This window comes from Polyodon spathula, chromosome 16 (assembly GCF_017654505.1).
Source record: "Polyodon spathula isolate WHYD16114869_AA chromosome 16, ASM1765450v1, whole genome shotgun sequence".
In the NCBI taxonomy this organism is placed as follows: domain Eukaryota; kingdom Metazoa; phylum Chordata; class Actinopteri; order Acipenseriformes; family Polyodontidae; genus Polyodon; species Polyodon spathula.
In genome coordinates, this window is record NC_054549.1 from 27,944,197 (window position 1) to 27,959,045 (window position 14,849).

At 37.9% G+C, this 14,849-nt stretch overlaps 1 protein-coding gene across 4 annotated transcripts in view; it reads right to left on the reverse strand.

The window, feature by feature from the left end:
- The window catches only part of LOC121329154 (plexin-A1-like), a 199,184-nt gene that overhangs the window by 49,081 nt on the left and 135,254 nt on the right, over window positions 1-14,849 (reverse strand). For all 4 annotated transcript variants that reach the window (XM_041274549.1, XM_041274550.1, XM_041274552.1 and 1 more), the window contains one exon: window positions 11,244-11,444. In XM_041274549.1, coding sequence (XP_041130483.1) covers window positions 11,244-11,444 — 201 coding nt within the window. The remainder of the gene's footprint in view (window positions 1-11,243; window positions 11,445-14,849) is intronic.

Here is a 14,849-nt window from a genome sequence, read left to right on the forward strand (position 1 = left end):
AGCAGCAATATCTTTTTTATAGCGAGGTGACCAGAACTGCACACAATATTCAAGATGAGGTCTTACTAATGCATTGTACATTTTTAACATTACTTCCCTTGATTTAAATTCAACACTTTTCACAATGTATCCGAGTATCTTGTTAGCCTTTTTTATAGCTTCCCCACATTGCCTAGATGAAGACATTTCTGAGTCAACAAAAACTCCTAGGTCTTTTTCATAGATTCCTTCTCCAATTTCAATATCTCCCATATGATATTTATAATGTACATTTTTATTTCCTGCGTGCAGTACCTTACACTTTTCTCTATTAAATGTCATTTGCCATGTATCTGCCCAGTTCTGAATCTTGTCTAGATCATTTTGAATGACCTTTGCTGCTGCAACAGTGTTTGCCACTCCTCCTACTTTTGTGTCGTCTGCAAATTTAACAAGTTTGCTTACTATACCAGAATCTAAATCATTAATGTAGATTAGGAATAGCAGAGGACCTAATACTGATCCCTGTGGTACACCACTGGTTACCACACTCCATTCTGAGGTTTTTCCTCTAATCAGTACTTTCTGTTTTCTACATGTTAACCACTCCCTAATCCATGTACATGTGTTTCCTTGAATCCCAACTGCGTTCAGTTTGAGAATTAATCTTTTGTGCGGGACTTTGTCAAAAGCTTTCTGGAAATCTAAATAAACCATGTCATATGCTTTGCAATTATCCATTATCGATGTTGCATCCTCAAAAAAATCAAGCAAGGTTAGTTAGACACGATCTCCCTTTCCTAAAACCATGTTGACTGTCTCCCAGTACCCTGTTGCCATATAGGTAATTTTCCATTTTGGATCTTATTATAGTTTCCATAAGTTTGCATATAATAGAAGTCAGGCTTACTGGTCTGTAGTTACCTGGTTCAGTTTTGTTTCCCTTTTTGTGGATCGGTATTACGTTTGCAATTTTCCAGTCTGTCGGTACCACCCCTGTGTCAAGAGACTGCTGCATGATCTTGGTTAGTGGTTTGTAAATTACTTCTTTCATTTCTTTGAGTACTACTGGGAGGATCTCATCCGGCCCAGGGGATTTGTTTATTTTAAGAGCTCCTAGTCCCTTTAACACTTCTGCCTCAGTTATGCTAAAGTTATTTAAAACTGGATAGGAACTGGATGACATGTGGGGCATGTTGTCAGTATCTTCCTTTGTAAAAACTTGTGAAAAGTAATCATTTAACATATTTGCTATTTTTTTTTCTTCCTCTACGATTTTGCCATTTGTATCTCTTAAACATTTAATCTCCTCTTTGAATGTTCTCTTGCTGTTGTAATATTGGAAAAACATTTTGGAATTGGTTTTAGCTCCCTTAGCAATGTTCATTTCTATTTCTCTCTTGGCCTTTCTAACTTCCTTTTTGACTTGCATTTGCAGTTCTGTGTACTCTTTCTGTGTACTTTCTTTTTGGTCCCTTTTTAATGCTCTGTAAAGTGCCTTTTTTCGCTGAATATTTTTTTTAATTGATCTATTAAACCATTTTGGCAATTTAGTTTTACATTTAGATTTGTCTACTTTAGGGATGTAATTGTTTTGCGCCTCTAGTACTACATTTTTGAAGAACAACCATCCTTCTTCTGTGGGTGTTTTCTCTATTTTACTCCAATCTACTTCTGTTAGTCTCTGTTTCATGCCTTCATAGTTTGCTTTTCTAAAATTGTAAACCTTAGCTTTAGTCTTTACTTTTGAGGATTTAAAAAACACTTCAAATGAGACCATGTTGTGGTCTGAGTTTGCCAGTGGTTCTCTGACCTCTGTTTTAGTTATTCTATCTTCGTTATTTGAAAAGACTAAATCAAGGCATGCCTCCCCTCTAGTGGGTGCCTTCACAAATTGTGTTAGGAAGCAGTCATTTGTCATTTCCACCATTTCTATTTCATCCTTCGTGCTACCCACCGGGTTTTCCCATTTTATTTGGGGGAAGTTGAAATCCCCCATTAGTATGGCTTCTCCTTTGCTACACACATTTCTAATGTCATTGTATAACAGATTATTTTGCTCACCGTCTGAATCTGGCGGTCTATAGCATGCTCCTATTATTATGCCTTTTGAATTTTTGTCTGTTATTCTGACCCATATTGATTCGGCTTTATTTTCTTTGTCCAGGTTTAACACCTGGGCTTCAAGACTGTTTCTTATGTATAGCGCTACCCCTCCTCCTCTTCTGTCCTGCCTGTCTTTCCTATACAGTGTATACCCACAAATATTATATTCGTCCCCATCACTCTCAGACAACCACGTTTCTGTAACACCTATCACATCATAGTTACCTGTTAGTGCAGTAGCTTCAAGTTCTAGAATTTTGTTTCTGATACTTCTAGCATTTAGATAAATACATTTAATGGTTGTCTTACCTGAGTTGTTGTTCTTGTTTTGATGCGGTCTCCCTTCTGTTTTTTTGTTGATTTCTCCCCCCTTCCTTTCTAGTTTAAATGCTTCCGAACCTGCTCGAGGATACGTAGTCCGTATGAGACATTTTGACTCGTTAAATTTCCTACACTAAAGGATGTGGATTTCGTTATGCCTCAAATAATAATAATAGAAACAATCAGGATTCAAGCTTGTTCATTTGGGTCAGGAGAGGATCCTTCCACCCACTGAGCCTTCAACATATATCATCACTTACAGAACCCTACTGCCCTCAACATATTCAACTCAATTCCTTGTTGAAGGTCATTGGAAGACTCTTGGCTTTGCTGAGAATACACAGCAATGGTCAGGTAAATTGGCAGTTACATGCCAGTAGAAATCAAAAATATTTTGATTAAGAATTAGGGTTATGCAATATCTGCCCACAGTCATTCGTGGTATCCTGGCTGGAAATGAATTTCATTTGACTACTTACTTTTACTCCACTCAGGGGATTTGCAGAAGTAAAGCTCTGGGGACCTTTATGCCTGTTCCTTATCCTGAAGCCTATCTGTTAAGTCAGGAGTGGCCCCTCCTACAAATTGCTTTATTTACAACCTTTGCTGCTCCCAGGAATGCCTCCTGGACAACCTTTTCCAATCAGATAAGGCTTCACTATGGAGGGACGGAAGCACTGAACTCCAATACAAGCTTGCACAAGATGTCTGTTTAAGGTACAAACTAGGCCTTCTGGGAAACAGAGGCACAGGTGTTACTAGGCAACCACATTGCTTGATAAAACAGTTACATATTAAGGTCAGTAAAATTACTGACATTCGGGAAAGAGCATAATAATAGTATTATTATTTAATTATTTTGCAGATTCTTTTATTTAAAGCGACTTACAGAAAATTAAACTAAATATAGTAATATATAAATTACAGGCAACAGAAATGCAAAACAAACATATATATATATATATATATATATATATATATATATATATATATATATATATATATATAGATATAATATATATATATATACACACAAAATCTTAGAAGGATACAGACAGCATGAGAGGGAATATAAGGAGACATGAGCAAGAGCAATGGTCTTAAATTGGATGCAAGCAGAGACAATATTGAAACAAATAAAAAAGCGAGGCAAAAAGCCAATTCTTCTTGCAATCTCCCCCATGACGAAAAGGTTTGAAACGTGTATTTGTGGTAATGAACAAGGGGAGGTCAGTAAGCAGCCCATTGCAAGAGACAGATCTTTACACTATTGGTGGCAGCAGGGGACAGCCAAGGTGGTAAAAACCAAAAACAGCCCTCTCAATGGGCAAGTACATTGTGCCAACCAGGCACTAAATATAATAGCAGGTGGGAGAACAGGGGGGGGGGGGGGGGGGAGTGATATGCGACTACAGCAAAATAAATATTGCCTTTTCAAAAAAAAAAAAAAAAAAAAAAAAAAAAGGCCAATGTTAACAAAAACTGCAAGCTGCTGTTCTGAAATAAACCTGTGTGGGTCACATGCAGCTAATTACTCATTTTGAAAGAACGGCCTAAAGATAGTCAGCAACTCTGCCACAATGGATTCTGCACAGCACTACAGTATCCACACACACATTGAAAGTATACTAGGTATATTATACACAGATAGTGTTTTATATATATAATGATATATATGAATATATATGAATCCGTTGGCATTCAATTTCCCCTTACCCAGTAGGCTAAAACTTATCTGAGGCAACTGCCAGTTGCCACAACTTTTACATTTACCATTAATACCTACATTTGAACAGAAAACCAATATTAAATTTACCTTCAGTTCATAATGCACCACAATTACATCATAACTGCAGTTTCAGTTGATAAGAGAACTGTACCATTACATATTTGAACATATGTTTCATCATTCTGTTCTAAAATGAACTAAAAATATATATATATATATATTTTTAAACTAATGTACACTTATATACAGTATATTTGACATACATTACTAAAAATAAACTTAATCATTGAAGACTTCTTATGAAATGATTTCTTTAAGATTCCATTGTTTGCAGTATTTCTATATAATACAGTACAAATCTAATATTATGGTGGTACAGGATGTTAGTTTGCATGCTGAATGATTCTAAATCGGACTACCAAGGGGTCAGGTGCAATTTAAAATCACTATCAATAGTACCCAAAAATAATTCTGATAGGATTTAAATGTGTTACATTGAAAGATAAGCACCAATAGGAGATCAAACTAAGTCTTTACTTGTTATTATTGACTAGCCATTAAGCACAGCCCCCCGCAAAATTCACTACACTTTATGGCTGCAGCGATAGTAGATATATTTTTCGTACATGAGGCCGTTTGACCAGAGAACAGAAAAAGATTGCTTCCTTTGTAGACCCGAGCAAAGCTCTTTAACTCTGTGTATGATACAGCTAATTAAGAAGAGCCACAAGGGAAATTTACATAAACCTGACGCAAGGGTTTTTCAGATGTACAGGACATGCATAAGGCTGCCACATGCTGATAGCACAAGCAATTAATTTTTATTTAGACAATGTTCAACAGGACAGGACAGGGCTAAAACAAAATGAATATCTGCTCAAATAGGCAGTCTGAGCTTCCAGCACAATAGTAGCATCTGGAAACAGTAGAGGATCTAATTTGTCAGACAACCTGGGCTTGTAACGGTCTCTCCTCAGCGATAACAGATTTCAAGATGCGCAAACAGCACTGTCAGCTTTAACAAAGGCTGTGTGTGGAGTGAAGGGGGTTGGAAATTAAGAACTTAAGAAAGTTTACAAAGGACAGGAGGCCATTCAGCTCATCTTGCTTGTTTGGTTGTTAGTAGCTTATTGATCCTGGAATCTCATCAAGCAGCTTCTTCAAGGATCCCAGGGTATCAGCTTCAACAACATTAGTGGGGAGTTGGTTCCAGACTCCCACAAGATAGATTGTATCTATAAACACACTGGATATGGCCAGCATAAAATAAACAATTAGGCCTGAACAATAATCACATAGAAAAAAAAATAGTCTGGGACTTATGCAATTAATTATTATAATCATCTTCAAATAATTCCATCTGAAGTTGGGCAAGAAAGGCTGCATGTAACTTACTAATTAATTAGGCCTGCGTACTCTGTACCTAATGTTCGTTGAATGGATTATGAGCTAAGCTAAAAGTTTGTCTTTTAAAGCATCATTATTTTTATTATTATTTATCCATGGTCCTAATGGGCTAAGACAATCCATTCCACATGGAAACATTATTATTTCTGGTAATCCCATATTTCTAAAATTCACCTCCCATTAAGCAGATCCAATACTACTGTATGGGCTATATTTAGTAGTACAAACCCTGCTGACCTTGCCTACACCTGTTGGAAACCTTGATAAGCCCCAGCTAATAAAAAAGATGTTCATTTTCTTTGTCTTTAAATTGCCACAATGGGGAGCTGTTCGAATTTTCAAATTCAATAGGTGTGTTTTCCCCATAGAAACCATTAGGATCAATAGTATTATGGCTGGGTTCACACACAAATCTAAGAATATTTTTTATTTTTATTATAGTCCAATATGAATGCTGAGTGTGTCTGTGAAACGAGCCAATAGGCTTCCATAAGATGAATCACTGTTTGCTGCGGAGCAGGGAATTAATTGTCGTTAGGAGTAAGGTCAGGTCACCACAAGGAAGAGTGCCCCTATTCATAAAGCAATAGTGTGCTTGAAAATACATTAACAACAAATATAAAATCGAGAGGAATGTTTGGTTATTGCATTTATCCCTAGGGAGAATAAAATAACTGTGCCAACTGAACTACTTACCTTACCTGTCAACCTCTACAAGTCAGCTCCATCTGGGCAAGGATTTTAGATTCCCCCCCACCATTCTATTACAGGAGAACAATGTCATTAGAAATATAAAGCAGGTAATACAAGTACAGCCCTGCAGCTACAATTGACTACTTTTTTTTCTTTAACGAGAGAACAGCGGAGCTACAGCTGCGTCCTAATTTTCCCTCTGATTTGATGACCTCAACTCCTCTTTCTCAGAGTCTGGAGACAGCTGTAATGTACACCGCGTCTCCCTGTAGCCAAACTGTGATTCATCATCATTTTATCTGCACCACTTTAATTGGACCCCCATCACACCACTTTTCATTGCGGTTTAAACACAGCTGCTGGGGAAGATAGAGTTGGAGAACAAGCATAATAAGGTTTGTATTTTTTCTAGTGGGGTGGGATGGAGGTTTTGAGATTGGGTAGTACTGACATTTATCTAAAGGAATTCTGGTAAACCCTTTTAGGACATCATAATACAAGGTTTACACACTCTTCTTTTCATCTGTTAATCTGAAAGCACCAACTACCTTGTGCATGTGTGTGTGTGTATATGTATTATATATATGTATATATATATATATATATATATATATATATATATATATATATATATAATCCTGATGCATTTAAAATTGTTTTTTTCACCTTTGATTTACACAACCTACTCAACACTTTGAAGAGGCAAGAGAATTTTTATTGTGAAACAACAGTTAATGAAAAATGAAAAAAATAAAAAAAAAAACCTGAAATATCTTGGTTAGATAAGTATTCACCCCCCTGCGTCAATACTTGGAAGAACCACCTTTGGCAGCAATTACAGCTGTGAGTCTTTTGGGGTAAGTCTCTACCAGGTTTGCGCATCTGGTTCGTGCAATATTTGGCCATTCTTCTTGGCAAAATTGTTAAAGTTCAAGTTGGATGGGGATCGTTGGTGAACAGCAATCTTCAAGTCTTGCCACAGATTCTCAATCAGATTCAAGTCCGGGCTTTGACTGGGCGACTCTAGGACATTCACTTTCTTGTTTTTAAGCCACTCCAGTGTCGCTTGCTTGGGGTCAGTGTCATGCTGAAAGGTGAATCTCTGTCCCAGTCGTAGGTCTTTTGCAGACTGAAGCAGGTTTTCCTCAAAGATTTGCCTGTATTTAGCTCCATCCATTTTGCCCTCTACCCTGACAAGCTTCCCAGTCCCTGCCGATGAAAAGCATCCCCATAGCATGATGTTGCCATCACTATGCTTCATAGTAGAGATGGTATTACCTGGGTGATGTGCTGTGCTGGGTTTGCGTCAGACAAAACGCTTTGCATTTAGGCCAAATAGTTCAATTTTTGCTTCACCACAGAACCTTTTGTCACATCTTTTCAGAGGATGGCTTCCATCTTGCCACTCTTCCATACAGGCCACATTTTGTACCTCAGCTATTGATGACATATGGACAGTTTCTCCCATCTCAGCCATGGAACGCTGTAGGTCTTTCAGAGTTGTCATTGGAGTCTTGGTGGCTTCCCTGATCAATGCTCTTCTTACCCGGCTGCTCAGTTTGGAAGGACGGCCTGCTCTTAGCTCTGGTGCCGTATACGTTCCACTTCTTAATGATCGACTTAACTGTGCTCCAAGGGATAGTCAATGCCTTTAAAATCTTTGTATACCCCTCTCCTGATCTGTGCCTTTCCACAACTTTATCCCAGATTTGTTTTGAAAGCTTCTTGGTCTTCATGGTAGTATCTTTGCTTTGAATGCACTACCCAACTGTGGGACCTTACAGAGACAGGTGTATTTAATCTGAAATCATGTGAACCACTTACTTTTGGATGGAGGGCAGATTGTGAATTAAGAATTTGAGTTTAATTTAAAAAAAAAAAGGCTACTCATTTCAAACTCATTCCCAACACAACCTACTGTGGTATTAAATGATTAATTCTGAATGTATTTTATTTTTCGAATGTAAGGCACGCTCTTACTGTATGTTTTAGTGTATATACTGTAGCTCAAGCTGTCAGAGGAACCGTCCCATCTATCGTGCATGCAAACATTCCCTTGTTAGAACAAGAGCGACGACTCTATTAAGCATTAACTAGATGTTTTCTTTGTGACGGAACAGCCAGCAAACTGATCCCCTCCTCGCTTGATGAAGTCGAGGCAGTCTCTTATTAAACAGTCAGGTCTATGGTGGGCCTCTCCACAAACAGCCAGATGAATGCAATACCCCTATTATAATGCACTGAGCTAATGTACTAAAGACACACTTGCCGGCAGTTCACAGTAGGCTAAACCACAAATTAACATCCTCAGTTTACTTAATCAATGAGCAAACACTGGCTGGCTCTTCTTTTTCTCCTTTTTTGTTTTTATTCTAAATGTGTTTTCTACTGAAAAATGGAGGCGGTTCACACTGATTGTTTATCCAAGCACCAGCCGATACAAGAAACAGTACTATTAGGGGGCCACCGAATACTGCATTAGGGTTACTGTATTCACACGTCTCTAGCATTTACGAGCGCCTGTAAGAGCTGTCCTGTAGAAGCAGACCACTTTCACCTGCTAGAATTACAGCACAAATAAAATTTAAAAAAAAACACCTTTAGTCTCTGCTTACAATAAATACACTAGTGATTTTCAATTAAAAAGGCCATGGCTAGAAATGGCAGAAGAGAACTGAATATATCCATTTTAAGTGAGCAATAGGTTTAATAACCCACTACAAAATACAAATAAGTAATTAGTATGTATTTGTATGCCAACCATCTAGATATTATTGAACATCTGTTAATACCTGTCTTATATTTCACTATGGGTCCAGTCACAAGGTTGTCCCAGGCCACATTTGGCCACTTGCAGACCAAAAGCTATAGGTGTGTTGGAAAGTTCTTTAACAGCTTACTGTTCTATGGTACCTCCAGACAGCACACTGCATGACTGTGACACAGCAAAAATCGTTGCAGGAAGTGAACCATACACTCTGTTGCACTGAAGATGCAAGTGTCAGATGTTGCTATGAAACAAAAATATGTGAATTGTGATTCTGGTATGAAATGCTAAAGGTTGCTTAAAAATAAGTTAATGGAAAGGAAGGATAAGCTGTGAGAAACAATGTGTAAGGAACAGTAAATGCATGAGGGGGTTTTAACTAGCAGCCCAGCTTAAACACTGAGTGACACACTATCCTAAGTGACAAGCAGCTGAGTCATTTCAGTGGCAGCCGTTTCAAAGCAAGAAAGCAAGAAATACTGCTGAGAAAAAAAATGGATAAAGAAAATCTCTCAATCATTTAAGTCATGTCAGACTTTCTTGGTGTGTATTCTAATACAGTAATTACAGTGATAAGTAACAAATCTCTAAATGTGAATTTTACAAAGGTTTTTTTTCTAACTTATGATACCTGTATTAGTCTTGAAAACAGTGTTTAATAAAGCAGAGTGATTTTGTGTTTAAGAATCAACGACAGTTCTGTTGCCTCCACCTTGTCCATAAAATGAATCTGTTTCTGCAGCATAAAAAGAAAAAAAAAAAAAAAAGACAGAGTGATTGTGCAGGTGCATCAGTGTCGTCTAAAGAATTAAATTTGGAAATATGAAGAAAGTTACTTAGAAATTAGATTAACCTTTTTTGGCACTGCAGATGAACCTCGTTGTCAGTGTGTTGTCTGTGGTGACGTATAATACGATGTATTTTTTGTTTTGTGTAGTGTTCCAGGCATGGATGACTTTTGGACACAGGATGAGATGTACTGAAATTATGGCAAATACCTTGATATTTTTGCCATTTAAAATTCTCGCAATTGTGTAAAAAAAAAAAAATATATAAAAAAAAAATTAAAATTTGCAAAGGTGTGCCCAGCTAAGCCCTTGATCCATAACTTCACTCACTATACCATACATCCAGATACTTAAACTTAAGTCACAAAGGCCAACACTTAACTGACTGATCACAAGCCAAAGTGGAAAAGTGGGAGTAAGAACTGTCATCAGTGTACCATTTTGGTACATAACGGAAAGGGAGACCTCCTAATAAGCAAGACTAAATAAATCAAGGAGAAAAAAAGAAAACAGAAGAAAATAGAAAGCCTGCAGCTGTCGCCTCACAGTTATAAAGTATATCACAAAAAATGTAGCACTGGCCCTGCATTCTCATTTTACCATTGAGAGAGGGGAATGTAAACAAGATCAATCCACTGGGCAGTCTGGCACAATTAACTTCTCCTTCAGATTAACAGCCTCAGTGATGCTACTCAGCAACTAATCACACCACACAACCCTCCTCCTCCTCCCCCACCCCAAGGGAGCCAGCAGGTTTAGCAGAATAAGAGCCAAGATACAAAGGAGGGGAGCAAAAGTTTACAAAAAATAAAATAAAAAAGATTTAAAAAAAGAATGCGCAATCTAGATCAACAGGACCAAGCAAGACTGCATTTTAATCAAACCATTTTTTTCAAATGCAGTGAGCAGGATAACTTCTTTGGATAACATGATCCACCTGGCAGTATGACGAAAGGGCATGCTGGAAATGGGCTGTCTGAGATACTGCCTGATAATGGAGCTGTGATGAGAATTTCTGCAGAATGAATCTCACTCTTCCATTGTTCTTTGAGCGAGAGGTAGCTTTGTAAAAATGAAAAAAAAAAGTCACATCTAAAATGGGAGTAAAAGATAACACCTGCATAACATATTGGGGCAACATTTCTGGAATACACAGGAAACAGATTGAAGGAAATGCGATTCTCCAAAATTATTTTGTAGCGTTATCCAAGGATTAAGTACTGTCCATAACAAGGGCTTATAAGTACTGACTTACCTAAAGGTTAAAATAATTAAATACAAATCAGCTGAATCTGAAATTCATAATATGCACAGCACATAGCTACTGTGCTTTCAGCCTACGGCTAAAACTTTTACAGGGGACAGCAGAACAGTCACCGAGGCTTGCTGATTGTGAAAGTTGCAAGAGAGACCGCTATAGAAGATGTGCAGTGTCCTGGAAAGCATGGCTCACCTGGGTGTTCTGACACTGGATGCTGGAGCTGTTGAAGCGCAGAGCGGTGACGCTGATCACGGCGCCCTGGATATGGAAGATGCACTCGTAGTTCCTCTGGCCGGACTGGGGCTGGGGGAGGTTCTTTGCGGCCAGGGTGATGGGTTTCACAACCCCCACTGGGATGTAGATCTGGGTGGAAGGGAGGATCTGGGGACAGTCCTGCAGGCAAAACAACAGAGAGGAACACTTTAAGGAAGGAGGGGGGGCATTAACATGTGTTACGGGCTCCATTGTTAGCAAACAATTCAGGGTATGACTGATTTTTTAATGTCAGTACAAACAGTGTAAAACAAATATATGTGTTTTAATATTTAACAGTTTCATACTAAACCTTCACTAAAACAATGTCTTGTGTACATTAACTGTTCCATCATTGCAGATCTGTAAAAATGTCTAAACAGCACACTGAAAAAACAACTTTGGAATGTCCCGTGATTACTTTTATATGAACAATTCTTAATTTAGGGTTAGTGTGGATAGAAAGTGAACTAAACATGTCTTTGAAATATCCTCCTCTTAAATATGACAACATGACCAAAAAAAAAAAAAAAACGTACAATGGCTGAAAAGGGCCAGTTAAATATTAATATAATAAAGGCTAGAGGTCAATAGGGTGGAATGTCCACAAGGGGTCACTACAGCATGCTGGGCAATACTGTAAAAACTGTGACAATAGCTGGTAATGTACAGGTCAGATTTTTCTATCCCACCTCCTCAAACAATGTTTTTTTTTTTTTTTTTTTTTTTTTATCAATATCTATCCCTGTAAATAGACTTGTTTAATGACTTATTTAATTAAAACATATGAATGGCTCCCTTCTAGTTTATAAAAAACAATTACATATCTGAGGCATGAGTGTGCGGGGCCTACCAGGGGCTCCAGGCTAAAACAGGGAACATCTCTCAATGCCAAGAATCTCCCGGCCACCCTACTGCTCCCCAAACAAGAAGCAGACCATAAAGAGAGAGTGAGTGAGTGGGATTGTAAGCAGACCTGCTCTGCTCAGCAGTACTTCCCTGTGCCTCTCTGCCTCCCTGCCTCAGGGCACCGCAGGCTCTCGACAAGAGAAGAATGACTGGTACAGTCATCTGGCAGTACTAACTGACATTCGTGTCCTTTCATTGACTCCGGTAGTTACTCATATGGAGTTACTTATGACAGAAAATGCTTGTTGTCATGTGGATCTCACTGCGTTCCATTGTATTATAATTGAACTGAACAGTATTGTTTGCATCTCCGTTTATGCAATGTACATGGTGTGGCTCCAAATAATCATGAGGCCATACTAAGAAAAAACAGCTGAATCAAGTATAGCATGATTGCCTGGTCAGTATGGAAGTCCTGGAACAGATAGCTGTTAGTCATGGCAAACATTATGCCTCTCCTCCACTACCCCCCCCCCCCCCCCCCCAAAAAAAAAAAAAAAAAAAAAAATAAAAAAAAATCTGTGCTCACATATGCTTTTAGGAATGAAGACAATTTTCTTCTTAAACAACAGGCGAATCTAGTGTTAAGCAGTCGATGGTTGGGGGGAAAAAAAGCGCTAAAATTATTTTGTTTCAATTTAAAATAAACTTGTGTTATTTTCGCATTGTACAGTAAATTATTTAGTTTGTGTTAACGGCAGCCTTCAGCTAAAGTTAAAAGAAAGTGCGTTTGGTATTCATTTGATTTTATCACTAATGTATATTGTATAGACCTATTGTACAGATTTATATTTTTACACAATCTCTAGCTGCCATTATGAACATACCTATGCTTACAACCAAATTGGCATTTTAAAAATAATAAAAGACAGGGCAACATTTACTCTGCTATTCACAATGCCATTTTCTGGTATCCAACCAATTGTGTGACAAAACATATTCACTCCCATGGCGTGGTTGCAGATGTAGCAACAGTAAATCAGTGGTCAGACGGTGCTATCATTTATGCAATTACGTGCCCAGTCAGTACAGCCAGACTTTTGCAAAACAGCAGATTACATAAGCATCCTGTATGCAGCTATTCAAGGGGAACAATAAGCTACAGCTCAATTCTGTACTCTACGATATTTATTTATGTGGGAATGGAAAGAATGTTCTGTAGTTTTTTTTTCTATTATTTCTAAATTTCCCTGCTGCTAAAGTGCGGTGGAGGAGACCAAGAGATCTATCATCTCAACACCTGTCTTCTGGAATGTGCCGCTCCGCTACACAGCTCCGGGGCTACATCTATAGCACCAGGGTACCTGTCTGCTGGCTCTTAAACCTGACAGCTGGCCTGACAACACTGCCAAACAGCCCTGAGAATGGTGTGTGGCCAGTGGACTTGGATTAGCTCAGGCACTTCAAAGATTCTTAGTTGAAAAGTTTAGAAACACTGTATACTTAAAATTCAACAGTATTAAATAAAACTATCGTCAGAAAACAGCAACTGTTTAGAGATTTACTAATAGCTCACAATGTTTTTTAAACTTGGATTCCCTGCACTCATGAAGCAATACTAAAGGCAAACCATTATTCAATTTAAATTTTGCCCATATTGGTATGACTATCCTTAAATCTATATCTTCATCCATCTTTATACATGTATTGATGACACCAGAGAAGCAAGGTTACCTCAGGTCTACATCTCATTAGAATTGTAACTTCACTTTAGCTGAACTGCCCAATTTTTCTTACTTGTAAAAAGTACATTTGAAAGTTTACTTAAAAATAAAAGTTTAATTTATAAATTTAGCAGTATTTAGTGTTTACTACTCATGGTTGATATACAGTATCTATGGAAATCACCCGATAACTACAATGCCTCCCATTTATATGTGATAGGCGTGACAGGTTTGTGGATGGATTTTCCTGAGATTAAAAAATCTATAAAAAATTGGAGTAACCTTCTGCATTACAAACTATAAATTCATACCTTAAAAAAAAAAAAAAAAAAAAAAAAAACATGTAGCAACGCTGAGGAAAACTACAAGCCTGTAGGGTAGATGAAGATGGTCCTGCTATACTACCACATGGTCTCAATTCACAATAAATAAAAAAAAAAAAAAAAAAAAAGAAATTATCAACACTTTCCAGACTGGCATGATCCAGAGCTTTATTGCGTTTTGCACAGGGGGTAGATCAAAGTTAACCCTAATCTAGACAGGAATGAAGCTTATTTATATCAATAAGAGCAACCTGCCTCTCTCTGATTTCCCTTTGGCTCCTCTTAATGAATTGCCAATGCTGTCAGAACAGTACACATTCCAGCGAGTGATTGCTTCACATTCATGAAGAGAACTTGCTATCAGACGATAACCTTCCGAGTCTGTGGCCACATTGTGAGTTATCAGATTTTATAGCAATTCGAGACTGGCTTTTCTTTCTGCATATTAATTCCATGACACAGTTTCACACTCAATCCAAGGTCTTCACACTGGATAATATTCAGCTGGCAAATACAGCACTCTTTTTGACAGCAATATGCAGAGGAGGAGAGACTGGCATATTATAGTTACTGCCTTTGGAAACATGACTACAATTGCAGCTTTACTAATGGGTAGCTTGCTGCACTGCAAGTCTGTCCGCATATTAAAA